General features: G+C 40.9%; 2 protein-coding genes and 1 long non-coding RNA gene across 3 annotated transcripts in view; 2 read left to right on the top strand and 1 right to left on the bottom strand.

Annotated features, from left to right (window-relative positions):
• Window positions 1-8,753, top strand: part of nsun4 (NOP2/Sun RNA methyltransferase 4) — a 44,430-nt gene extending 35,677 nt beyond the window's left edge. Inside the window, exons 9-10 of the transcript XR_003842042.1 lie at window positions 7,651-7,744; window positions 8,643-8,753. The gene's annotated coding sequence lies outside the window, so the exon portion shown is untranslated. The remainder of the gene's footprint in view (window positions 1-7,650; window positions 7,745-8,642) is intronic.
• On the bottom strand, window positions 1,201-17,130 carry LOC115058274 (uncharacterized). Its single transcript, XR_003842043.1, has 3 exons — window positions 16,908-17,130; window positions 15,943-16,053; window positions 1,201-2,478 (listed from the first exon to the last, which is right to left on the bottom strand). It is a non-coding gene; the product is annotated as an uncharacterized LOC115058274 (long non-coding RNA).
• Window positions 17,131-19,329: 2,199 nt separating this feature from the next.
• Window positions 19,330-21,257, top strand: gadd45aa (growth arrest and DNA-damage-inducible, alpha, a). Its single transcript, XM_029524537.1, has 4 exons — window positions 19,330-19,612; window positions 20,071-20,172; window positions 20,320-20,545; window positions 20,832-21,257. Exons 1-4 carry the CDS (start codon window positions 19,476-19,478, stop codon window positions 20,943-20,945), a joined length of 579 nt encoding a protein of 192 aa, XP_029380397.1. The 5' UTR covers window positions 19,330-19,475; the 3' UTR covers window positions 20,946-21,257.
• Window positions 21,258-25,122: the final 3,865 nt, after the last annotated feature.

Genomic DNA, 25,122 nt, shown 5'->3' with positions numbered 1-25,122 from the left:
TAACAATACATGGAGTCATGTATCAAACATCAGCACAGACAGACTGCCATGCTTAATTAGATTCACATCAACAAACCTGTAACCTTCATGAAGAGATTATTCTTATCAACTTTATGTTTAAAATAAGATTAAAACACCAGGCCAACAATGCATTGTCTTCAGGGTAAACATCTTAAAATCTGGAGGCTGCTTCTGTTTACTGTTTACTTAGTCAGCTGGTGACCTGTAGTGGACTGAAGCCAGCAGAGGTTTCCCTCTAAATGTTGCCTTTTTAGAATTAGATTGTTTTTCTCATCACCTTGATCACCACAATCAGCAATCTAATATCTGAATTTATTTGATGATAAATAGAGCTTCAAGCATGAGTTCATGCAGGAAATGCGTAAGGCTGACTTAGTGTTGAGAAAGCGTCAGACTCACTCACAGCCAGTTCTGAAGCCGCAGAGAGAAGCAGGAGTTCGAAAAGACAGAGAGGCTCAAATTTTTACTAGTCGAAAATGAAAACCGACGTATCCGAGTAAAACAAATACACCGAGCTCTCTTCTGGTCTTTTACTGTCTATAATTTATTCCCACCAAAAGTTTCCTTCTGTCCTCCCATAATGCACCTGGGGCCATAACAGAACCTGGGTGTCTCATTTCCCTGATGGACCTCCGCTCTGTCTGACACCACTATCCACACACCCGTTAACAACTTTACTCCTCCTGTTGCCCTCGGCGATGCGCCAGATGGATAGACGGTGCTGACGTCTCCTTGTCTAACTCTTACTCAGTCTCCTTCGATGTTGTACCTCTTCCTCCAGGTTCTGCACCATCACAGTCACCTTCTCCTCCTCTGAGTTATCACCACACTGCCATCCCTCTGTTTGCTTGTTGTTCCCTCATTTGTTCAAGAAGTGGGAGCTATTCTGCTTTAAGCCCATTCTTTGATCGATACAGAGTGGGGCTTTCTGACTGTATACATCCTGCACCTTGGCAGCTTAGCCTGTCAATGCTATTTAAATTCTCCTTATGGCCCCAAACAAGCCGCTGCATTATTTAGTAGGTGTACGGTCAATTGCACATTATCTACACAACATTAACAGGTAAATGGTGCTTGTGAGGAATCTGTCTAACAGTAGTTGTTGAGCAATGTGGTGACTAAGATTGTTGTCAGACTGGACAGTCATTGAGGGTTTAGCCTCTGAACGCTGTGTGTAGATCTCCTTATCTGTCTATAAATATATGATTATTTGTAAATTCAAGATAATACAGAGAAATGTTGGTACCTTTATATTAAAAAAAAAAAAAAAAAAAAAGGAGTAGAGCTAAAAATGTGCTACGATCTGCAGGCACAACACATTTTTTACTGTCTCAGTTTCCTTTGTTGCCCTTTAGGAAATGAAGCAGCCTTGTTCAATCCAAAGCAGCAACACAACCATAAGTGTAATGTTCTTCAAGATGTTGGAAAGAATGGGCTACAATAAAAGCCGGGTCTCATTTAGTGTGGAAATGTTTTCCCATCTCGAGTTGAAAGGGGAAATATTCATTAAGGAATAAATCAAATGAGCCATGACTGGAACAAGGTTGGAGTGGAAATTCAATTTGTATTCATAAACAGCCACAAGCAAAGAGGTGATAATTCAGAGGAGTTGGGTTACTGAAGCTGTTTGCTACTTGTTATTTAAGGTGCCCGTGTTGTGTCACAATGTGTGTGTACGGACAATACGTCCATATATGCAGTTGTGCTTGCTTGATTGTGTGTGTGTGTGTGGCTTTCAAATACGCAATCCCCTTGTAAAATAATGAAGTCTGTTTTATCTATTAGTGATGCTCATTTTCAAAGTATTGTTTAAAGTCCAAAGTCAATCACACTAAACAGACACCGGAGTTAATGTTCTTTCATTAGTGTAATGAAACGAGGGTTTTATGAATAGTTTCAAAATGATTCTTCATTAATGACATAAACTGCACAGATGTAGCGACTTCATCATTAAAATTATTGTAAAACTGTTTTAAGTTAAAATCTTTCACACATGAACTGTGTGAAAACTGTGCTTTCACGTAACACAACCACAAAGAGACACAAAACAACAATAAAGAAACGGAGGGGCCACAAAACCTGCAAGGAGACAGAAGATAACTGCAAAGACAAAGAAAGTAACCACAGTGAAAGCTAAATATCCCCAAACAGACAAAAAAAACTGCTAAAAAGTAATACAATAAGAACACAAAGAGACACAAACAACTACAAAGAAGGTGCATCTGATGGGCCTCAGGGTTAAGGTGTATACCACGTAATGTGTACAGCTCAGTTCCTGGCGTGCTGCTCTCTACATGTCATGCATCCTGCCCCCCTTTGTGTTGTCCAGTGTAGGTGTATTGCTCCTATTACCATATCGTGGCTGCAGGTCATTATAACCCTGATCCAGGTCTTCCACCATGACGCCTTCAGAACTGGTCCACGCTCCAGTAACTTCATTCTTCTGGTCAGTCGTAACTGTAAAACATTTAAATGAGAGGTTTCTCACACTCTAGCTGGAAAGACACAGTCATGATGATCATGATAGAGCAGACGCATACACACACCAATCACCACGTCCTGTAATCTATGCCAGCAAACAGAAGGAAGACGAATGCTTCATTTGAAATATTTACTCTGTTAGTCGTCCATCCAATTTTTGTTCTCCATTCTTTTTTATTTTTTTAATTTTTTTTCTTTTGAGGGTTGAAAGATAAAAAACAGGACAGGAATACATCAGCTTCACTTGGTAGGAAACTGTGTGTCTATGTGTGAAAATACATCAAACTGAAAGTTAAGATATGGTCGGTCCACCACAACAGTTACTCTTTGGCTCTACTTTATGTTGACCCCTCCTTCCTTGTTGACAGCCAGGACTTTTTTACTGCTCAGAAATTGTCATCTATAGAAAGCAAACAAACAAACAAACATATTTGGAGTTGAGAGAAGGCAGAAAATGAGAGATGAGAGATGGAAAGAGGATAAGTACTCCACTGCGCTACAGAGGCTGCCAAAATCCACTACCTAAGTGTTCTTTATCTTTTCCATATGCTTTTGTTGTTTAATCTATCTCTGCAAATCCAGGATCCAGAAAACAAACAAATGGATCAGTCCCATTGCTTCCTGCATCCAAATGCACTAATTCAAACACCAGAGAGGCAGCGCTGCCCAGAGGCAGGGGACAGACAGACAGATGGGTGGAGTGATGGATGGATGGTCAGATCGATTAAAGAACGTATCAACAGCTGGAGCAATTCAAGGAGAGCAGACATTTTCTAACTCTACTTTCTGTTCTGTTGGAGCCTCTACTTTGGCCCTCGCATCCTTGATCCACTCGGCTTTAACCCCCCCCCCCACCGACACACACACCCATTCCCTCCTTCCCTGCTCTCTTCTTTTAAGGAGGATTGGAGTTTATTCCAGACAATCCACCCCAGTTCAGGAAGTGGAACGGGAGGGACTCAGGGAAATGCTGGATCATGGACGGACTTGTGAGGGGGAAAATCGTATCACAATAGCGCTGGTAGTCTTATCAGATTTGAGTGAAGGGGTTTGGGGTTTATAAAGCCAAGAGCTCGGGCTCAGTGGTAAACTTTTAGATTGGTGGGGGATGCACTGATTATTGAAATGGGTCTGAGCATTAAGGAAGAGAGAGCTTTACACCCCTCTAAGTTTCTGAAGTGGACAAGAAACACAGAAACGCATCTTAAGTCAATGCAGCAGAACCCTGATTAGCTCTTAACTAACAGCGAAACAAGATGCAAACTGCACTCTGCTAAATGCAGACTCAACACAAACCGCCGTAACAGACACGCTCATGAACCCCATGATTCTTACCTTAACTACAAACACCCTGACATAAAAAAACTTTCATATCTGCATACTACCGAAGGTAAACTGATCACATTCTGGATTTTTAGACTTAAAACAAATGTTCAACATTTTTGAATATTGGATCGTTCACTTTCCCACCAGGGTATGAGAATATCCAAATATCTGCCTAAAGCCAACAGATCATTAATTTAGCTTGGCTTAATAAATGGCTGGTTCGGTCCAAATATAACTAAACTCACAAATCCAAAAAAGTTTTGAGCTGACCAGTTAACTTCACTTTTTTGTTTCCAAAATGGAAATATATGAGTGAAAATCCTCCAAACATTTAACCATTCTCAGGTTAGAACAAACATGGTCCATCTTGTACCGTCACAGGTGCATGACGACAAAAGGCCTGAATGTTTTCTTCTTTCTGTGTTTAACATCAGTTAACAGCAGATAAATGACGATCTGGGGCACAGCCTCACACTTCCTTCATTCTTCAGCCCCCCCTGCCCAGCCCCCGCCCCCCGTCATGCTGTAGGCCAAACTAGCTGGCAATCAGTCCCAGTCATTAAGCCCAGTAGCAGCAACAGCAGCAGCATGCTGTGTGAACAAACATCCCTAATCACAGCCTCTTAAAGACTCCTAATGAGTGTCTGCTAATTAGGCCTCTCTCCGAGTCAATCTTTTCTCTCTCTGCACCATTCTGTCAGCCCAGCCTCATTTGTCTGCTATAGATTAGTGGACGGAGGTGTGTGTGTGTGTGTGTGAGAGAGAGTTGGGCCAAATCTGACTATTGAAAATCATCAGTAGTTAAAGGGAGGTTTTAGGATGGAAAGTCATCAATGATTAATGGCTTTCAAGCGTCCATTATCCTAAATACATTTAAGGAATGTTCCACTTCAGAACAACAAATATTTTTCTGATAACTTCTGCTGGCATCGACTTATTCTATGAGGAAACTGGTAAGAACAATGAAACCATCACAGAACATATTTAACTTTTAACAAAAACTTTTCATTTGCTTAAGGTATATCAGAACGAGACGAAACAACTCACTGGACACATTTCACTTACTGGAGCTCCTTTAGCATAACATATTGAATATCGAAATGATTACTGTTCCCGCTGAAAAATCAATAACAAAGCATTTTATTCTTTTTTTAGCAGGACCCAAATCATTCATGGCTTTTATTCTAAAATAATGAAATAATACAAAAAGATTTTTGTAAACGTCAAAGTCAAGTAATTGATATTGTGTTGTTGTTACCTGGCTCTATTTCCTTTGACAAATACAAAGACACTATGATAGAAAATGTATTTATTCGATGAGATGGTTTAGGGTAGACCTGATAACCAGGCTTAATTTTACATCTAATGACAATGAAACATTTCCCATTAGATGCTATTTTGCTATATGGACCTGTAATTCGTACCATCTATAGCAGGATAGCATGGAAACATGTTATACTTGAGAACATGTATGTAGTCAGATTTTCAACTTCTTCCAAACAAAGAAAATATCTAACTTTTTTACATAATTATTAGAGCATCTTTTTCACAGCATGTCACAAAGAAGATAAATTTACTATACATATATTTATGTCCTTTTGTGATTCAGCTGGAGATTTTAAAGCTTAACTAGGTCAACAGCACCTTTCCCTCATCTAGCAGCAGCATACACAATCTCCGAAAACCCCTGGATTCACATTCAGAGTGAACAATACAAATCTTTGCCAGGAGACACTGGAAGAGAGACCTCATCATCTGCCAACCTATGAACCAGCGTGCGTGAGGGAGCGAGAGCAGGCAGATCTCAGAGGATAAGTTTGGAGATGAAGATGACTTGCCGTGGGCTTTCACTGACCACACACGCTCAACTGTTCCCTGGCTAATTTTTCTTTCTGCACGTTTTCCAGCCTTTGTTTGAAATCTGTGCCCTTAACCCAAGAGCAGCGTGAAACAGGGCTTAATATGGCTGTCACAGAAACAAGGTACTACCCCGTGATTTAGATATAGATATAATAGTTTGCATCAATCTCGGGTACAGTTCAGAGGGTATTTTTCACATCTTGAAGTTATACTTGAGGATTTTAATTTCACTGGTATAATATCAGTGGTGCTTGTTTAGTAGTAGTCATTAATAAGCGATTCACAGAAACATGCACCTGCTTAGAGACAGCTTCACTGTATACACAGGACACATTTCACCCCAAGTTTGTTTGTCCTCCCCAAGCTGAGTTCAAATCTCCTGGTATCACATGCCCACCTGCACTCTTTTGAAGTCAGGCCATTGGGCCGTGACAGATCACAGATCAGCACGTGGAGCCACAGAAGAATTTGTCACCTTCTGCAACAGCAGATCAATGATAATTACCCGGCTGACATGAGTACAGTTATAACTTTACAGGATCAAGAGCAGGGGGAGAGGGAGATGAAGAAAGAAGGGATGAAGGGCTCTGGGCCACACTTAGCTATGAGCTGATCAATACTGTGTGAGGTATGGCCGTGGCCAGCCCCGAGGCCCAGCCTCGTGGCAGCTCAACCAGCCATTACTGCCTTCCTTCACAGGGCAGCCTGCTGCCCGGTTGTACTGAGCCGGGGTTTGTGTTTGTTATCAAAGCTGCCAAAAGGAAATCCATTTGGTGTGGCAGCTCACACATCAATATCAACCTACAGAGAAATAGCATTGCAACTAATCATGCCACATAGAGGAACGCTTTAAGTTAAAATTATTCACTAGACAATCATTTCGCTACTTACATCACAAGTCCAGTGTGTCCCGTCCATCCTGAGCTACTGCAATCACACCAGAGAAAAAGTAGTCTTCTTAGAGAGCAGTGAGAAAACACACTTATTTGCTTTGAGAAGCTCGACAACACTTTCTGTGTGTGTGTGTGTGTGTTGAGGGGTTGCAAAAGTTTTGGTCTTATTTTCTTTGAATCCTTACATCCACTCTTTATAGTTGGCTGGGCTGATCACCTTCTGCTCTTAGGTTTACGCTGAATGCATTGAGAGTCATAATAATCTTTTCAGAAATGAATGAACTGTGTACTGTATATAAACATGAGAATATATATGACGAAGCAAAAAATCTAGCCATTACTCAAGTTGTGTTGAACTGCTTTGTCATAGATTAGAATTAAAATGCTGAGCTGGCCTCACAGAGCATCTTGACATTTTCATCCCACTTACCTGCTGGTCGACAGTAGCAGCAAGTTCATCATCATAGAAAAGAGTCTATGTGCTGTCACGTCATAACAAATTAGGCGAGCAGGGCAACAGGGCAGCAGATTGGTACATTCATCACGAGAGAAATAGATCATGTCACTGTTGTCTGTTCTGCAGAGGCCTACGTGCTGCTCCTGTGGGCCCAAAGACGGAGCGGCCAGAGTACTACATCAAAAACAACTGTAGGAAATGAGGCCTTCATGACAAGTAATAGGTTTTCTTGAGTGGCTGATGAGTGTGTTTGAAGTGTATCAGGGCAATCTCAGTTCAGCATCCTTTTTACTTTCTCACAGAACATTTGAACTTTTCCTTTTTTTTCTGGATGGCTGGTGAGCGGCTGATTATTGAGAGGAGCAAAAAGATTTTGGCTGTGTTTATAGTATTTGTCCAGTCACCGAAACTACACAAAGTCTGAGCGAAAGATTGAGCCTTTGTGTTTGAATGTGTACAAGTGTTGTAATCTGTTATTCTCAGTTTTTAAAATGTGTCAAAGCAAAGCCAAACTATCAGCATTTTCAAATCAAAGTCCATTATGAAGGGAGTGTGTCCCTCCATCTTTTTGTAAAACACAACTGATAAATTTCCCTTTTGTAACCTCTGCAGGGTTCAGTGGCCACATTCAACGACTGCAAGAGAGAAAGAGACAGGGAGAGGAAGAGCGACAGGCAATCATTTCTCTGTGCGAGCAGCAGAGCGGGTAGGCGAGCACATGAAAGCCCATTTTCCTCTGATTAAGTCCTCTGAAAATATTCCATTTGTCAGTGCCACTGCAGCTGAGACAGGCCCTGGCCTGCACAGCCAGCCGACTGTATCTGTTGACTATGTAGCCGCTGTGATTTACATCGCTCACTGACAACATCATCATTTTCTCCTTTAATGTCCTTCTTCACTTCTGTCTATACACCTCCCTCCCTTCCCTCCACTGCTTTCCCTCCTTCATTCCCCCGCTCTCATCCCATCCACAGTGCGCAGCACCCGCCACCCCTCTGCCCCCCTAACAGCCTATTTTTGTTTGATCTGCCCTCATTGCAAGGTTGACTGCTACCAAAGAGGGGAGAGCAAAGAGGGACCTGCCTCTGTCTCTGTCATAGTCATTTTCAATGTCATAAATTTCAATTCCCAATTTTTCTGCTCTTTTTTTCTTGTTCAACCCCCCCCCCCACACTTCTTTACCCATCATGGGAATTTGTCAATTCTGTTTCTTTCTGTCTTTCTCTCTCATTCATTCTGACTCCCACTCTCCAAACACCTATTGGCTATTATCCTGTCTCATGTCTTCCCCAGACTTCTCCCACACAGAATGCAATTTTCCCCCAACCGCATCTGTGATGAGATCCAAATGAAAGATCATTAATATTTTGTTCAAAAAGAAATGGAGTTGTGTTTCCGATTTTAAATATTGCCATTTTCCCTTCCTGTGCTCTGTGTGCCATTGAGATGCTCTTTCTCACCTCCAACACATCAGGGGGATGCAGATGATCACATTTTTTTCTGTTGCTGATGAATCTATGTGTGCATTTTTATGTGCTGGTCTGTGAAAGCTGTGGAAAACCCAACAGGCATTCAAAAAGATATTTGCTCTTTGTCTCTTTCAGAAGGTCTTTAACTTGGAGACACTGACAGGAGCAGATGAAACAGCTGTGATTGCTGTTGTGTCAGAAAAGACGAAGTGGCTCCATTAAGCGAGCGAGAGCCAAGTCAGACCAACTGAAGTATCAACAGGGAGAGCAGACAGAATAACAAGTGAAGCCAACTAAAGTCTATTAAACTCTGTAAAAGTTTATCTATTGATGGTCTTAATGAGCAGGAGGAGGTAATCAGTTAGGTAGAGGTAAACAAAGAGAAAATAAAATGAACTTTTATATTGTCCTTTGTCTTTGTTCTGATAGTGTCAGCTCAGAAACTATTTAAAATTTTTCTCTGCTTTTGTAACTTCACTTTCTTTAGGATTCTTTAGACTCTTCAGAGTTGATTTCTATTCATGTGAATGAATGGCACCACGTTTATCTTAAATCGGCATTTTACTTTTGTTTAAAGAGATTTTAAATATTGAGTCACTTCATATATTAGTGGAATGAATTCTCTTTTCTGAAATTATAGTATGTTTGGATGCAAAACGCTGGCGAGTAAAGTGGAAAGCAAAAGTAAGATATTGCCCTCTGAGCTGGAGTAATTATTTTTTTGTTTAAATAAATATATACTCTGGAATGATGTTGGTGTACTCCTATTTTGGATTTTTCATTCTTGTCTCAGTAACAGTAAAGTTGTGAAATGTAATTTGGGAATTAATCAGCATTCATTAGTCCTCAGGGTCTTTCCTCCAAGTCTCTTACTCGCTCCATCTCTCCATCTTTCTATCACTTAATGTTCCCTCTCTCATCGAGGCATCATGAGGCCCACTCACTGATCAGCCAAGCGTTACCCATTTGCCTGCTGTCTCGCCAGCTCGCTCTCTAACCAAACTTTACCTCCTACCTGGCTCTCCCCCTCCCTCCCCCTGCTCATTAGCATCACATTAGCATTTCATTTGCATGGCTCCAATCTGATCCAATTCAATCTGCTTCTTCTCACTTTGTTTTTTGTGTCTTCACTTCTAAATCCTCAGTACAACTTGTCTGCTGTGCAACTTTGTTGTGGGACGTGTTGTTGAACTTGTGTTTTTGTACATTTATTTTGGGAACTCCTGATAGGTTGAGGGCAAGGGACCTTCCCTGCTTCTCTAAAAGTCTTACTGCATTTGTAAGCCTTAACTTTATTGTTGAAAAGCCCTCACTGGTATATAAGATGTGACACCAGATCAGTTTGATGTGGATATCATTCGTCAGCTGCATTTCTTGACGGGGATTATCTCTCAGGGTTGTGAAATTTCACTCGAAGGACAAACCTGCTTCTCTGTACTGAATCATGACAATGTCACTAACCTCACTTTTCATGCCAATGAAGCTTGAATGGAATTGAATTCATTTCAGTCTCTTGGCTGGAAAGACACAGTAATTAGCCAGGTGAACAGAGTAGGGCGGGGTCGTGCTCAGGCAATTAAGAAAGTGACAGCCCATCCAGCACAGTGACAGGCTGCGGCCTCACACTCACTCACACACACACGCACGCACACTCACTCACACGTGCAAATACAAATGTATGCACACAGCCAACTTCCATGTAACAAGCAGCTTTTAAAAACGTCATCTGTTAACAGCCTAATTAACATAATTGATAAAAAGAAATTCACCAATGACATTTCAACCTGTTTTTTTTTTTTAAGAGTAAATTCTCATGGAAAAGTAACACACACTCAATACATCATCTATTACTGTATTATGCATCATTAAAAACATTCAATTCGTCTTTGTGCTATAAAGAAACAAGGAAATCCACTTAAAAAACAAGAAATCTAGTCATTTCAGGCACATGGGCATTGAGAAAAATGTACAGTTAGTGCCAGGTGAGTAGAACAGAGAAACTAGAAACAACTAACTGTTCAGAGACCTTCTGTCCTACAAACGTCTCCGGGTGATACCAAGATGTTGCTCTAGAAGACTTTCTGCAGAAACTGGAAATGGAGTGCTCTCATACTTCTCCTGCACAACATCAGTGTTGGTCTTAGTTTGCTCTCTATCTGTTTATATTCTGTTATCAGACCACTACCTCATTTCACACACACACTCCAGCATGCTTTCACACAGACACACAGAAACACACATATCCCACACTCAGTTTCGTTTAGTGATACAACACTTTTGTACAGTGCTCATCTGTGCAGTTAAGTGTTAATGTGTTTGTGACATTAGCCAGGAGAAGGGTGCACTCTCCCTTTGTCTCCCATCTCTCCATTCCCACCCCAGCAATGAGGTGTGTTTGTGTGTGTGTGTGCGTGTGTGTGTGAGGTGGGATATGGCGTCAGGCAGTTATAAATGGCCATCATTTCCCAAACCACTCCGTTCTCCATTGTGGAGCGCATGTCGCCGCAGGGAAAGGAGGTGATGTGTGTGTGAGAGTGTGTGTAGGAGGATGTAAGGGTCTGTGAGGGGGTAATAGAAGAAGTGAAGTGGCTGATAGTCCCAGAGGAAAACTGTGACGGTGGATAGTAGCAGAGACGCACCAAAACTGGAAAGGTTTACTGAAGTCAGTTTGAGCGGAAGAAGAGACAGTTGTCCAAAGATTAAACAGAATACTCTATATGTTTTACCCGATACAACCAAACAGATTAAAATGCAATATACTGGAAAAAATAACAAGGCATGGGACCTGATTTAGGCAGAGCAACATTTTCCCATTCTTCTCTTGATGAGAGCCAAAGTTAAACCAGAACTCCAAAAACATCAGATTGAAAATCCATCTCTAACAACAGAAATCTCCAAAAGTCTGCTCTCCTACAGCTATGGAGCAGAGTCTTCATGCTTTATGTTTTTAAGCAGCAAACGCTATTTCCCATAAGTCCCAGGGCACGGGAGATTAAACAGCTGAGGAGGTGAGCCCATGAACAAGTCACAAGGTCACAGTTGGAGCAGACGGCCTGTAATAACAGCAGACAGGTCTGAACACCACAGACGTTTTTAGTCAACTAAGACCACAAGAAAAAGAGAATGGAATTGCAGCAGAGCATTTAGGTGAGTTTTACTGATATGGACCGGACATAGGAGGTAATTTAATGAAAATATTTTATTATTTTCAGTCAATACAAAGTAATCATGTGTTCACTGTGCTACAATAACAAAGATTTGTTGGTAATTTGTCTTGATTTTTTTTTTTTTTTTTTTTCCCCAGAAAGTCCAAAGACAGAAATGCTGAGTGATGGATGCGCTGAGCAGCAGAAGCTTGTGGAGCAGAGACTTGTCAAGACTTTTTCTCTGTGCCAGATCTTTTGTTTGTGATATGTTTGGTTTTTTTTTTTTTTTTTTTGTTTTGGGGTTGTTTTTTTTTTTCCATCAACTTTTTCCTGAAACATCAGCAGCTTTATCAGTGGTGAGGCTTCACACTCGGATCATGTCAGCTGTGTGTCTACAGGGCAGTGTTACATAGTTCACCAGGGCATGATGGGATATTCACTATTTAATCATCTCATGTGCACTTTTTCTTACACTTGTATCTCCTCTTTACCCAAATGTGTCCATAAACTATGTGTTGTGTCTTAGTGTTAAACAGCTGTCGCTAGTGATTTGTACGCTCAGATGAACATGATAACCCTAACCCTTTCCTCCCTTTGATAGTTATATATTTTTTTTATTATTATTTTTGTTCATCTCATCAACAGACACACCCTCTACTCATTTTTGCTGATGCAAGCTCTGAACTCACAAATCAAATCATCCATTTTTGTTTACTCTGAACTATTTATGAAAGACAAACAAAAGTGGATAGTTTTACAGTAACATTTTTGTTTAAAAATAAATATATACAATTATATATGCAGAAATTTTCTTATTGGCTGAATTTGAGAATGCCCTTATTCCTAAACGTCAATGTTGAATTGTTGCGCTTAAAATTTTCTCTGCTTGTGTCAACGGTTCATTTCAAGTGTTACCCTCATAATACTCTTTGCAGGGCCAGCAGTGGTGCCAGCTAAACCTTGGGATAGAATTGTCTTTTGTTTTATTCGTCTATCCCTCTTTGCCATTTCACAGCGAACTCTCCCTCTACTGTACAGCTGCTCTTGTTCTTATAACTTGAGAATCTTTTGTTAATGGTTTTGTGTTTTCTTTTGGCAGTCATAAAGTTAAGGATTTAAAACTGTTAATGACTTTTGGCTCTGCTTGCCCACTCTGAGCTTATATTATCCTCTTTTCTTTTATGGTTTGGTTACACTGCAACTTCAACTACTGCGATTAAATTGGTCTATGAAAAGCAACACTTCTGGCCAGGTTCATCCAGTGATTTGGATTTGGACGTAATGCAGAGTCTAAGAGTTATTGTCTTCTTTTGCATAAAAAATTGTGCAAAACCGCTTGCATTCTTCTTTCCTCCATGCTGTACTTTGCTTTCATTTCCCTCTTTTTGTGTCAGACATATTAAAGTAACATCCCTCCTCAGTGGTTTCAGCACAAAAACGCACTCACCAGTATTCTAAATGTGAGCATTGCTTAAGATCTCCCATTGGCTCTGTCCCTCCAGACCAGCGTTTGATGTGACTGTTACACCTCTTCTTGTTCCTAGAAATATTATAAACCGCAAACACTCCATCTTCCTCCTCCGAAAGAGGTTGGAAAATGAAATGCCAAAAACAGCAGGGGAGTACGTTGTTATGTGCGTACACCCACTTCAATATATTACAAATGTCTTCCACTTAGGCCGGTTTCATCCAGGGGCCTGTTATGGTTTTGATACCAAAGACAAGTGAGGAAAGCGAGAGGGCCGTTTAAGGAGGGGAAACGGTCAGTGTTTGACAGGAGGCCTTTCTAAATCCCACACTCATCCATCATAAGTGGCATTTGTGCACTCTGAAGGCCTGATAATAGCTTTTTGCATTTTCACACTCCTCCTGCCTTCTGCATTTGATAGGAGGGGGAGAAAATGATGGCGCAAAAAAAGGGTGCAGAGGGTGGAATGGAGGGGGGGCACACATTTATATACTATAGTTTCATTCATTTTCTCTTTTTTCATATTCCTCATCATCCTACTCTCACTCCTTCAAGGCTGCTTCTCCTCTCTTCCTCTCTACATTTTGGGAAAATCACTCTCTGAATTGGAAAAGGGACCCTGGGGCCACAGGCACAGGGTCCACGTTTCTTTTTCTTTTTTTTCCCCCTTTGGATAATTGACTCCCATTGCCTGGTAATTCATCGCTTGCATATGCCAGCTAATTCATCAGAAGAAGAGAAGCTGCCGACCTCACAACCTTGCATGCCCCAACACCCCACTTGCCCCCAAAAGCACACACATACACTTCATATCTTAACACCTCTCACATCTCTCGCATATATGCATACACACACATACAAAACACACTCGCACACACACACACACCACTATCGGTTCAGTTTGCCCCTCTCCCCCACCACCCCCACCACCCCCACCCACCTGCCCCAGAAGAGCCAGGAGCTTGGAATGAGAGGAGGGAGCAAGCGGCAAGTTAGCGGATGAAAAACCTGAGATGATAGATGGGGCGCATTGTAGCATTATGAATGAATTATACCTCCCAAATACCTTGAGCAGTGCAGACTGTCAGACTGTATCTATACTAATCTGGGAGAAAATATAGCTGTTTCCACATTAAAGGGGGCCGGCAAAGAACAGACTTCAGAATTAATTGAGCAATCAGGCCATTAGAGAGAAACGCCATACTGAGTCCTGGTTCTGATGTAGCAACATTTATCACTGATGACCAGGAATCCACTTCCATTCCTGTGTTGTTGTGTTTTTTTCTCTCTCTCTCTCAGTCTCTTTAACGTGGCCCAATCTTCCAACAGATTAGGCTTATTGTGACAAGACAAAGGTGTCTTTTGTCTTTTTCCATAGCCGTGTCAGCGCCTGCTGCATTTATCACGGTTGTCACACAGTCTTAAGGCTTTCAGCTTGCACACCTTGTCCCATTTTTCTCCCCACAGTGGGTCCATGTTAAATTTGAAAAGAAAAGTACATTATAGGACAATGTCCCCTGATAAATTATAGGCTGGGTTGTCAGGTACATAAGTGTATGTTTGCATTTTTCCCTCCCTGTTGAGTTCAGGTTTACATTTATCAGGTGAGTCCTGACAAAATGTGATCGTTTCCTCAAAGTTGCTTGCACAGAGATTTTAAGGAGATGCTAGAATCTCTAGGTACTCAGTGATAGTTGATCTGGTCAAGGTCAACAAAAAGATAAGTAAAAACCCCAAAGGACAGATAAGTACTATAAAACACAGTAATATCAGCTAAATGTCACAGATGAAGTTGCTTCATTTATGCTTCTTTATGAAAACACATCACCCCACCATACATCCTGTTCTTAAACAGCATTCCAGTAGTTATATGCAGTAAATACAGGCCGCAGATGTTTTCCAGATACAGACACTGCAGATATTTGAAGCGACTGCCCAAGAAACCTCTCATAACATAAGATGATATTATAATGTGGTCGTTAAAGTATCAGCCTTTTTACACTTAAAATATGGCAGAGCTGTGGAAAAATACTGATATAAAATATAATCATTGTATTAGATGTAATCTTTGCATTATCACTAAGTAATGAATCTTTTTTGTGTGTTGAAGACCATATCATTTGTCCCTTTGTCAGAGGAACAGTCTGTTAATATCTGGATCTAATGACAATTATTTCTCTTTGCACATCATCCAGTCACTGATTGTAACAATGATGAGATGACCTTTGTTTGTACCTGCAGGTATTTTTACATCTGTCTGTGTGTGTGTGGCAAAAAGGCCTAAGTGAATTAACACAGCATGTCTTAGTTAGTGTGCAGAGGCTAAAGTGACTTAATGGTCTAATAGCTGACATCTACCCCCCTCTGCTGGACAATTCAAAGAAGTTAACCTACTTGGACAGAAATGAGTACTTGACTAGAATCGTCTCCCTCTTTTATCTAAGGGATCATTATATCAAATCTGCTTCAATTCCACAGGCAGCATGACTGTGTTATTTTCCAGAGTTATTTGTATTCAATAATTTGCTAAAATGATGATAGCAAGAAGAGAATTATTTCATTCTGACACATTTGATGACAGAATAATGTAAGATAAAATGTGTGTGAAATGTTTTTTAATATGCTACTAACCGTTTCAGGCTCTTCAAACTGTTATCCAGCAATGAATTCAGTCCAACGTATGAGTTTTGGATATTAAAGGTTTTACTAAATTTTTGTCCTAAAAGGCCAAAAGCTGCTTAATCTAACCAACTTAATAAGGAAAAGGCATTCACAGACTTTCATATTTTCTTACTTCATAACCTGTTGCTACTGTTCCTACCTGACTGTCCAGTCCAAGGATGATATTCATAATGAAGAAGGACCCCTCAGTGTTGGGGTGAAGGCATCATGGCTACCGATCATTGGTAGGCAATAAATGCCAGGCCAGGACCTGCAACAATATACAGTGATATGATAAAACTTTCACATCCAACATCTGTTCAGCTTTGCTTCTCATAGAAAAATATTTTCTTCTTTTTTCTTAAGAGAAACAATACACTAATATGGAACCGGTCTTTATGGGGCATCTCAACAAAAGTCCAACCGGATTCAGCCACTTTTTCCATGTTGTCCCCTAACTCATGCTGCATGAACAAAGACCATTGCAAAGCTGGAAACACTTCTGGTCACACTGTTCATCATGCAAAGAGAAACTGCGTCTCTTGTGATGGAAAACGATAAGTCTGTGTCCTGAGTGATATAAAAACCAAGCCAAACCGAAACAGTGATGATAAATATAGCAAATCCCCAGCAGTTGCAGTTCTGATACCAAACACAGCCTATCCACAGAGCAGAGGAGAACAACACCTGGCTATCAGCATCTATCGACACCTTGACTTGCTGAAAATATACATATGTTTTTTAATGTATATTCATCATCTCTTTCAGCCTTCTTGCTGACAGAAGTATGCATCTTCCCTTCATTTACATACATACAACAACATTTTATAGGTTGGCACAGTGTTGGCCCTCTGTATTATTGGTATGTTGAAATAACGTGGACTAAAATCATCAGGATTAGCCTGATGTGTTGGATCAGGAAAAAAGGTAAAACCGAACTAACCATGGCTCTTGGAAATGTCCCACCACGGAGTAACAATACAAACATCACATAAGGAAATGTGGCAGTGAAGTAGACCGCTGAAGGTGGTCAGATAAAATAAAATTCAACAACAAATCTATCCTTGTTTAGCTCATTTGAGACTTTAAACCTCTGTTTAAAATGAGAGAAAGATGTTAAATCACCTTCCCTGAAGACTTGACTCTTTCCCAGACACAGAAGTAACAAACAGTCCAGCTCAGCAGAAGTCAGCCAAAGGACGCCTTCTAACTGTGATAGAATAAGTTCCTTTCGCAGCCTGTATGGAGTTTTTGTTCAGTCAATTAAACGGCCGCGAATAACACCGTATTTTGTTTTGTTTTGTTTTATCGCATTTATCGCTGCAGCTATTTTGACCCTTCGCCGCTCCCTTAGTTTACCGACTAGCCGTCAGCAGCTTCCTGCTTCCTGACGCTGCATTACGTCACGGAGATTCAATTATGGGTCGTCAGGAGAAACTCCAAAAGCGCTCATTAGACAAACCAAAGGAATGAGCATATTCATGTTTAAGGCACGCTACTTTTCTGAAGTAGACAGTGTGTTCCCACAATTACAATTACATTTATTTTTCTTTGAAGATGCCTTGGTGAGAACTGCTTTTCATTGTTAATAAACCCCCCCATCAATTCATCCCTCCTTTATTTATATAAAAAAGGAGCAACATATATTTATTTGGATTTGTCATATATAAAAACTCAGATTGAAAATATTATTCACTTGACAACATTTGACAGTTTGAACATAAGATTCTTTTTGTTTTTTGTTTTTTGTTTTTTTTTAGCTCTAAATGTTACCACTGGATGTTTACCGTGTTGCAGCTAAAACAACTGATCCATCTTTATATTGGCCAGATGGTTGACCTGACATGAGTAAGATGAACATACTGTTCAGACATGATCTTGGTAAACAGAGAGCTGCAGGTTCCTGGCAGTGGTGCATGTGTAAATATACACCTACTGTTCGCCCTTCTTGAACTGAACAGTTTAGTGTGGATTAAATACACAAATCGTCCTTTTCTTTCAGAATTTCTGGAGTTTATGAGCTCAGTTGTAACTTTTGTCATTGTGTCATTACCTTAACTAGCAATGACATAAATGGTCACGTGTTAGGAAACGAGGTACAAACAGTACAATATCAGGCCTAGAACAATTAACATTGTTAATATGTCAATACAATTTGTTAAAGCAATCAAATCTTCGTTAATGATTTTTTAAAAAGTAATTTGAGGGATTGCAGTCAACCAACTAAAACTCTTAGACAGTCTTTGAGCCCAAACAGTAAACACTGCATGAAGAAAGAACTGTTCTGTTGACTACCTTGTTGAAGCCACCAGGAGGCAGCCTTATAGTTATTTAGACCTCCCTGTGTCACCTCTCTAGGAGTGGTGAGAATTGGTTTCTGTGAATCTTTTACTATTTTTACCATTGATTCATCATTCATCATCATTTTTCACCATTGTGGTATATAATAGACATATAATAGCTCATGATTAATTGGTTAATTTAGAAAATAATTGGCAGTTTTACTAGTGCAACTTGTATTCACCTTCTTGATTTAACTTCTTGAGCAAATAAAGGATATTATGAAACTGGTGGTCGCAATGAACATGGTCAAACATTGCGCAAGTCTTAGTTGTGTCACGTTGACAGGATGAGCCACCACAAAATGTCCCTTCACGTCCAAACACAATTTGTTGAGTAGTGTTGCAAAAAAGTAAAATAAATAAATAAATCTGAAGTGTCACAATGCAAAAGTGAAGATGGTAAATGTACATTTACTGTGCAACAATTATATCAGAGCCAGTGTACTGAGAAAACAATGATGCATTTTTTAGAACGAATTTCATATTAAAAAAAAAAGATAAAATTATAAATCAGGATGTAAAGTAGCACAGTTTATAACATAAAGCATATAACCAGTCAGAAGTGCGCTGATTACATTTGATAGGTTACGTTTTAAAAGTGATTTTTTTTCCATTCATATTTCTCAAATGTGTTGATGCCATTAACACTAACTTTAATTTTCTAACGAAACACATTTATTTTAAAAAGCTGAAAACAAACGCTGGCACCGGGTCGCGGCCCCCGGTGGGACCGAAGTCTGCCTCAGGTTGGCTCCACGCGCCGCGGCGCTCGCGCCACTCCTTTGGATCTCGCGCGCGGGGTCAGTGGCTGCTTTCCGCACGCTCCGCGCTCGGACCAATCACAGAGCAGCTTTCCTGCAGCAGCGTCCCGTTGCCATGCAGTCGCCCTGAGACCTTCCTGCCCCCCCCCACCGGCCTGACCTGTGTCCCCCTGCCCTGTCCAGCAGCCTGGGTGAGTCCTTTACAGCCAAAAAACACACATCAGTGCACTCTGTTGAGTTTGTTCTTCCGGTCGACATCATCGTTACACTGTACTGAACTTGTGTTTTGTTTTTGGGTTGTTTTTTTTTTTTTTTTTTTCGGATTAACGCTGAAGCTAAAGTTGTGTAGCAGCAGTGTTGTGAATATATTATTAACATTACGTGTTGTGCTGAAACAGCTGCAGTTATGGCAGCAACCCGTCAGGAGGGAGACACACCCGCTGGAGACACTCTGTCCAATCCCACAGCCGAGGACAGCCGGGACATTAGCATACGGCCAATGGACACGCTTATGCAAATGTCCGCCTGACTCGCATTGTTCCAGTCGGTTTTAATGTGAAGTTGCCAGATTTATCTCTCACTTGCAGCACATGGGACTAAAGATAAAAAGTGTGTCATGTCGAGAAGATACCGGGATAAACCCTTCGACCGTGTGCTCTCTGCTGGCTCTGGATTTTATGTACAACATGACATTTGAGGAACTAAATGGAGATTATTCTGAAGAAAGGTAAATATATACGGATTATTACAACACTAACACATCTAGCCGCCGTAGAGCTGCTACACCGATGGTGTTGTTTCCAGTGTGCAGCACACTGAATGCATGGAGCAGATAGATGTTAGTAAAAGGTTACTGAGTCCGGCCCGGGTCCGGGTCCGGGTCTCGACACGGTCCTCGGTCCTCCATAAGTAGGTTAGCCAACGTCAAAGGGGAACAGAAAGTGGCAGAAAACTTCCCAAATGTGTGTTTTTGTTATTCACCTCCAGCTGTCAGCTCCATTTTAACCGTGAACTCATCCAAACAGTTGTTTTTGGTGTGTTTTTTTGTTTGTTTTTTACGTGGTGAACAGAAGTGCACCTTCGCCGGCTGCAGGGTTAGCTAGGACCCCGGCTAACGTGAGCCGAAGGGTCGAAGCCTTACTTTTAACGATGCTACAGTCAACATGTCGTTTTGTTATTTTCCAGAATGGATTCAGTGGAGAAAGCTTTGGAAGAAGTCCTCACCTCTGCGTTACCTCAGGGCTGCATCACAGTCGGTGTGTACGAGGCTGCCAAATCACTCAATGTGTAAGTACAAGATGAAATCAGCTGACAGATGTTAAAAACGTCTGACACTGCAGTTAAAGCCGCTAACATGTCTGCTGTCTGCCTGAGACTAGTTGCTTTGTAATGAATATAAATAGACTGAGTCCAGGTCCTGTTCTTCCTCCTCAGTGACCCTGATAATGTGGTTTTGTGCATCCTGGCTACGGATGATGAAGATGTGAAAGATGTGGCCCTACAGATCCACTTCACCCTCATCCAAGCTTTCTGCTGCGAGAATGACATCAACATCCTGAGAGTCAACAACATCAGGCGCCTAGCAGAAATCCTGGGGGGAGGAGGAGGTGGGAATAAGAACGGAGGGGAACCGATGGACTTACACTGTGTCCTGGTCACCGTAAGTGTTTTTTCTCATCAGTCTTTGTGTACAACAGCAACATGAATCCGGTCATATTGTGGATATGTACACAATGTTGAAGCAAGTGAAACTCTTATTCAAGGGAGAACTTGCCACAACATGTTCTTGTGCATTTAGTACACATGTTTGTGACTCCTCCCTTATGAAACTCCTGAGGAATTTCAGTGGAAGGAAATAATTTCTGTTTATGTGCTTGGACTGTTTGTATCTCAGTGTTAGTCATATCAAAGCACTTAAATCATTCTTTTTTTCTTCCTGTTTTCAGAGCCCACATTCTACATCATGGAAGGACCCTGCTTTGAGTAAAGTCAACCGATTCTGCAGGGAGAGCCGCTGCATGGACCAATGGGTACCTATCATCAACTTGCCAGAACGATGAACTTTCAGCTGCAAAAACCTGAGAGAGGGCTGCTATCAGCACAAGAAGAGTGGTGTGAATCCTGATGGACATATTACCACCCAGAGATCAAATTCCAAAGCACCGCTGATGGGGAAAGAAAACAAAAAAAAAAAAGACCCTGCTGTCTACATGGGATAAATTTAAGAGACAAAAAAAGAGCAGGACGAAGAATTTCCACTTTGGGATGTTATGTCTGTCTGCCCTTGCAACCGAGATGAGACGGCAAGGTACTTGTGTCGTTATGAGGTGGAAAGATAAAAAAAAAAAAAAAAAGCATGTGTGCTTTTTAATGTGATGCTGGACACTGTACAGAAGGATTATATCATGTGTAAGTGTGGTAAAGCTTCTGTGACAAGCGAGAAAAGTGGGGAGAAACCAGAACATGGACCTGTTGAGTGGACCAAGGCCTCGGCTTCTCTGCAAAAACAAAGCACTTGCTCAAACACTGGACCTTTTGCAATTTCACTTATTTGATTTCAATTGTTAATGTTGGTTGTTGCTGTTGTCTGAATTTAAAAAGGGAAGGGCTACACATCCAGTGAAGACATTCTATGTATTTAGTGTTTCCTATTCCAGCTGTTTTTTTGCCAAAAGTAAAATAGTTCTTTTGTTATAATTTTAAGTTATTTCTAATGATATTTAAGTGTATTTATGTTTCATTTTTTACCTTGCCTATTTGCAAAATCTGAATTCAATACACATTTATGTATTGTTGTCAATAAAAAGTATTTTTTAAACCATAAATATATGTTTTTGTTTTGTTTTTTATCAATTTCTGGAAATTTTAGCAAAGCCAAGATGAATTAGCAGTTTAAGGAAAAAAAAAAAAAAAAAAGGAGTCACGTGCGGATCACAGGGGTCATGTTGGCCTCTGTGGCCTCAGCACCATCTCTGAGCTGAAGAGAACAATAATCCTCACCACTCGTTCTGCACAGGCTTCTGCCTCTGTCAGCAGGAACATGCTCATTCATCCAAACAGCTTCCTTTTCACCAATTCTCAGTGATTTGTTGGACAGTTTAGTTTGCATATCTATTAACTGACTTGCTAGAAAGGAGGTATGTATGTGATAACTGCTCTGCACAGCTAAAAAGAGCAGAAGGATGTGCAATGTCTGTATTTCACATATTTCCTTAAAGAGATAATATAAAAGTAATGTGTGTATCTTCCAAACAGTAAGGTTATATCAGGTGTTTTCCTGCTGTTTGTCATGCTCACTCCCTCTCCCCCATGTGGTGTGTGTTACAGCACAGCACATGACTGGAACTACTTGGAAAGTTTTGAAGAAATGCCAGTGACATGCAATCATTGTGCAAGACACTCTAAACGCACCCACGAGCCTCTCCTTTCCAACTGCGTCGCACTTGCAGGTGATCTACAGAGTTGGATTTCCATGATGTCACCAGGCAACCCCCAGTGAAATTGCAGAGTCACGAGGAGTGACGATGGCATTCTTTGTTTCATGACACGTATTTTATAACATCATAAGTAAAATAATCACAAAGTGTTCCATCATTTACATTAACATGTTAATACTCATAACTCATTCAACTTACTTTCACATACTGTTCTGATAATTGGGTTTCCACCTGATGCAGATTATGAGGATCAGAAACTCAAAAGCCAGAACAGGAGAAACATGGAAAAAAATGCATATGGATAATTCATTTTTAAAGGCAAACAAGCAGGAAACGCTGGTGTGTTAGTATGTAAGAGTTTGAGGGCACATTTTAAGTACTGACACAACAACATGGTGTGAAAATGTTTAGAATAAGGCAGCTCATGAGCTCAGGTCCTGAGCTTTGGCACCGTGTGAAAGGTTGTATGTCCCGTGGCTGCAGGGCGGGACCATGACTGATGTAATGGAGCATTATTATGATGGAAGGTAAAAGGTTATTTTAAGACTGGAGCAGGCAGGGGGGCTGATGTAAGTGTTGTGAAGCCACTTTTGCCTTTCAGTGCAGCCAGTCCAAAAAAGGTTTGCACAGGGTCATTAATGGCTGCTGGTTATGTTAAATAGTAGGCCAAAGTTCAGGAGGAGCGTTATCTAGGTGTCTCTAAAATAGAGCGGAATTTGATGCTCTGATAAGTCCTGGTGCACTTTGAATTGTCATATGTGATGCAAACTGAGCACATACTGCAAGCCACATGTAAAGGATATCATGTCCACTGAATTGTATTCTACTCACTCATTGATAATGAGCATACAGAGAAATCAGTTACGGTGGAGGACAGTAAACATCAGGTCAGATAACACTAATGCGGGATGAAGGAAAACACAACCATGAACTGTGCAGTCAACTTTTCCTTCGGTACACCGAGCCTAAATGAATTCAATCTAATAGTGCAGTAAATCATCATCTGCCATGAAGTTTGGACTGAAATCAGCTGTCACACAGAGAAGTGTTCCCAATATTATGCTCACTTACTTCTGTCCTGTGTACGACGGAAGAAATCATGTAAACGCTGTTATCTTAATGAAGGCAGGATTTATTGTCGGGCTGCTGTAACCCATCTAATGTGCACTGTTCTATTCACAATTATATAAACACAATTCACCTTCCACTTTATGGTTGATTGGAAGTTAAAAATAACTATTTATGAAAAAAATATCAAATGGAGTAAACAGGACAATATTTCTGCCTATTTTTTCAGTGAGGTACACAACAAAGCCATGTGGAATAATGTGTTGTGCAAGTACCTAAAAAGTTTCCAGAACTGGTTTTGGCAGAAATATGATTAAAATTTGAAACTGGGAATTAAATACCTGCAAACACAGCTTGAATTCAAATGAGCAAAAATATCTGTTCTGTGTGTCTCTATGGGCAGCTGGGTTTACCAGAGAAGTGGAGCTTCCACTGCAGTCTGCCCAATCAGCCCACACCCTCCACCCCCCCTCATCAGCACATTCCTACACACTGACACTGTAACTGCCAGGACAGATTTTCACGGTGAGGCGCAGGGTCAGTGAGCCAGCCTGCCTGCCAGCCGTCGGCCATGTGCCCCCCCTGTGATTCTCACATTGCTGCACAATGACAAACTGGGATTAGAGCAGAGGCGGCGCCCTGGTGGCCTTCAGCAACATTCATTCACTTGACGAGGATACCACCACATAGCTAAGCGGGCACGCTGATTTGATTCACTTTGACTGCATTCAATGAAGGTGTTCTTTATCCTGATGCACTTGTTTTTTCCTGCAGCTACGGCCATGAGAAGCCTCTATTGTATTTTTGTCAATTCATAGCAGTGAATAATAGGTGACAATGTTATTCCATGAAGTCTTTTTTGAGAATCAGAACTATCACATGCAATTGAATATTTGGGCTGTTGGTACACGTTAATAAGAGTTATTCCTGCATGATCTTCCCATTGTGCTCAGCGCCAGCTGGTTAGAAACAAGGTCAGAAAGACCCAAGTGGCCACCAACAGAGAACGAAAACAGACTTTCAGGCTAAGCAGACGTTTTCCCAAAATAGTCCGTCCACTCTCCAAGAGCGGAAATCAGGGGTTGGGGCTTTCTATATTTAGCTTTCTTGCATTCTCTGATGACAGCCACAGTGAGAGGCCTGAGATCTCTCCTCTCCCGAGTGAAGTATAAATAAACCAGTGAGAGGAAACGGCCCCAGACACATTGTGGGTACGTTACTCTGGCCTGGCTCCAGCGGGACAATCACATTTCTATATTGTACACATTCTCGGGTGGTATCAAGTCAGGGGTCTTCACAAGTTTATATCTTCTGAGTGTGCAGCACAACACATCTTTATTGATATATTAGTACAGTATTGTGCTGTAGGAATGCTTCACTTAATTAATCTGAGATAAGTCTTCATACAACGGTTGGTGTATTAATAAAGAAATGTATCAAAATGCAAATTTTGACAGTTGAATTAATAGTACCCTAAGGCCATTAAACGAACTGCTGAACGAACAGAAATTACAACATGTCAGTTGTTATTTGGATTTTTAGAGGCATACAGGAATGATTTATTGCAAGATTTGAATGTTAGAGACAATCATAAAAAACAGATTTGGATAATAACACTTAGTCTTGTTGATTTGAAGACCTGAACGTACCCTTTAGGAAAGGCAACAGGAAAACTGCTGAAAAGCAGAGCACCAGGTCAGTGAAACACCATTTCACATGTTTTGCTAGTGAC

The sequence above is a fragment of the Echeneis naucrates genome, chromosome 17 (assembly GCF_900963305.1).
Source record: "Echeneis naucrates chromosome 17, fEcheNa1.1, whole genome shotgun sequence".
NCBI classification, from domain to species: domain Eukaryota; kingdom Metazoa; phylum Chordata; class Actinopteri; order Carangiformes; family Echeneidae; genus Echeneis; species Echeneis naucrates.
The sequence above is the reverse complement of the archived record's forward strand: the minus strand, read 5'-3'. Positions and strand labels throughout refer to the sequence as shown.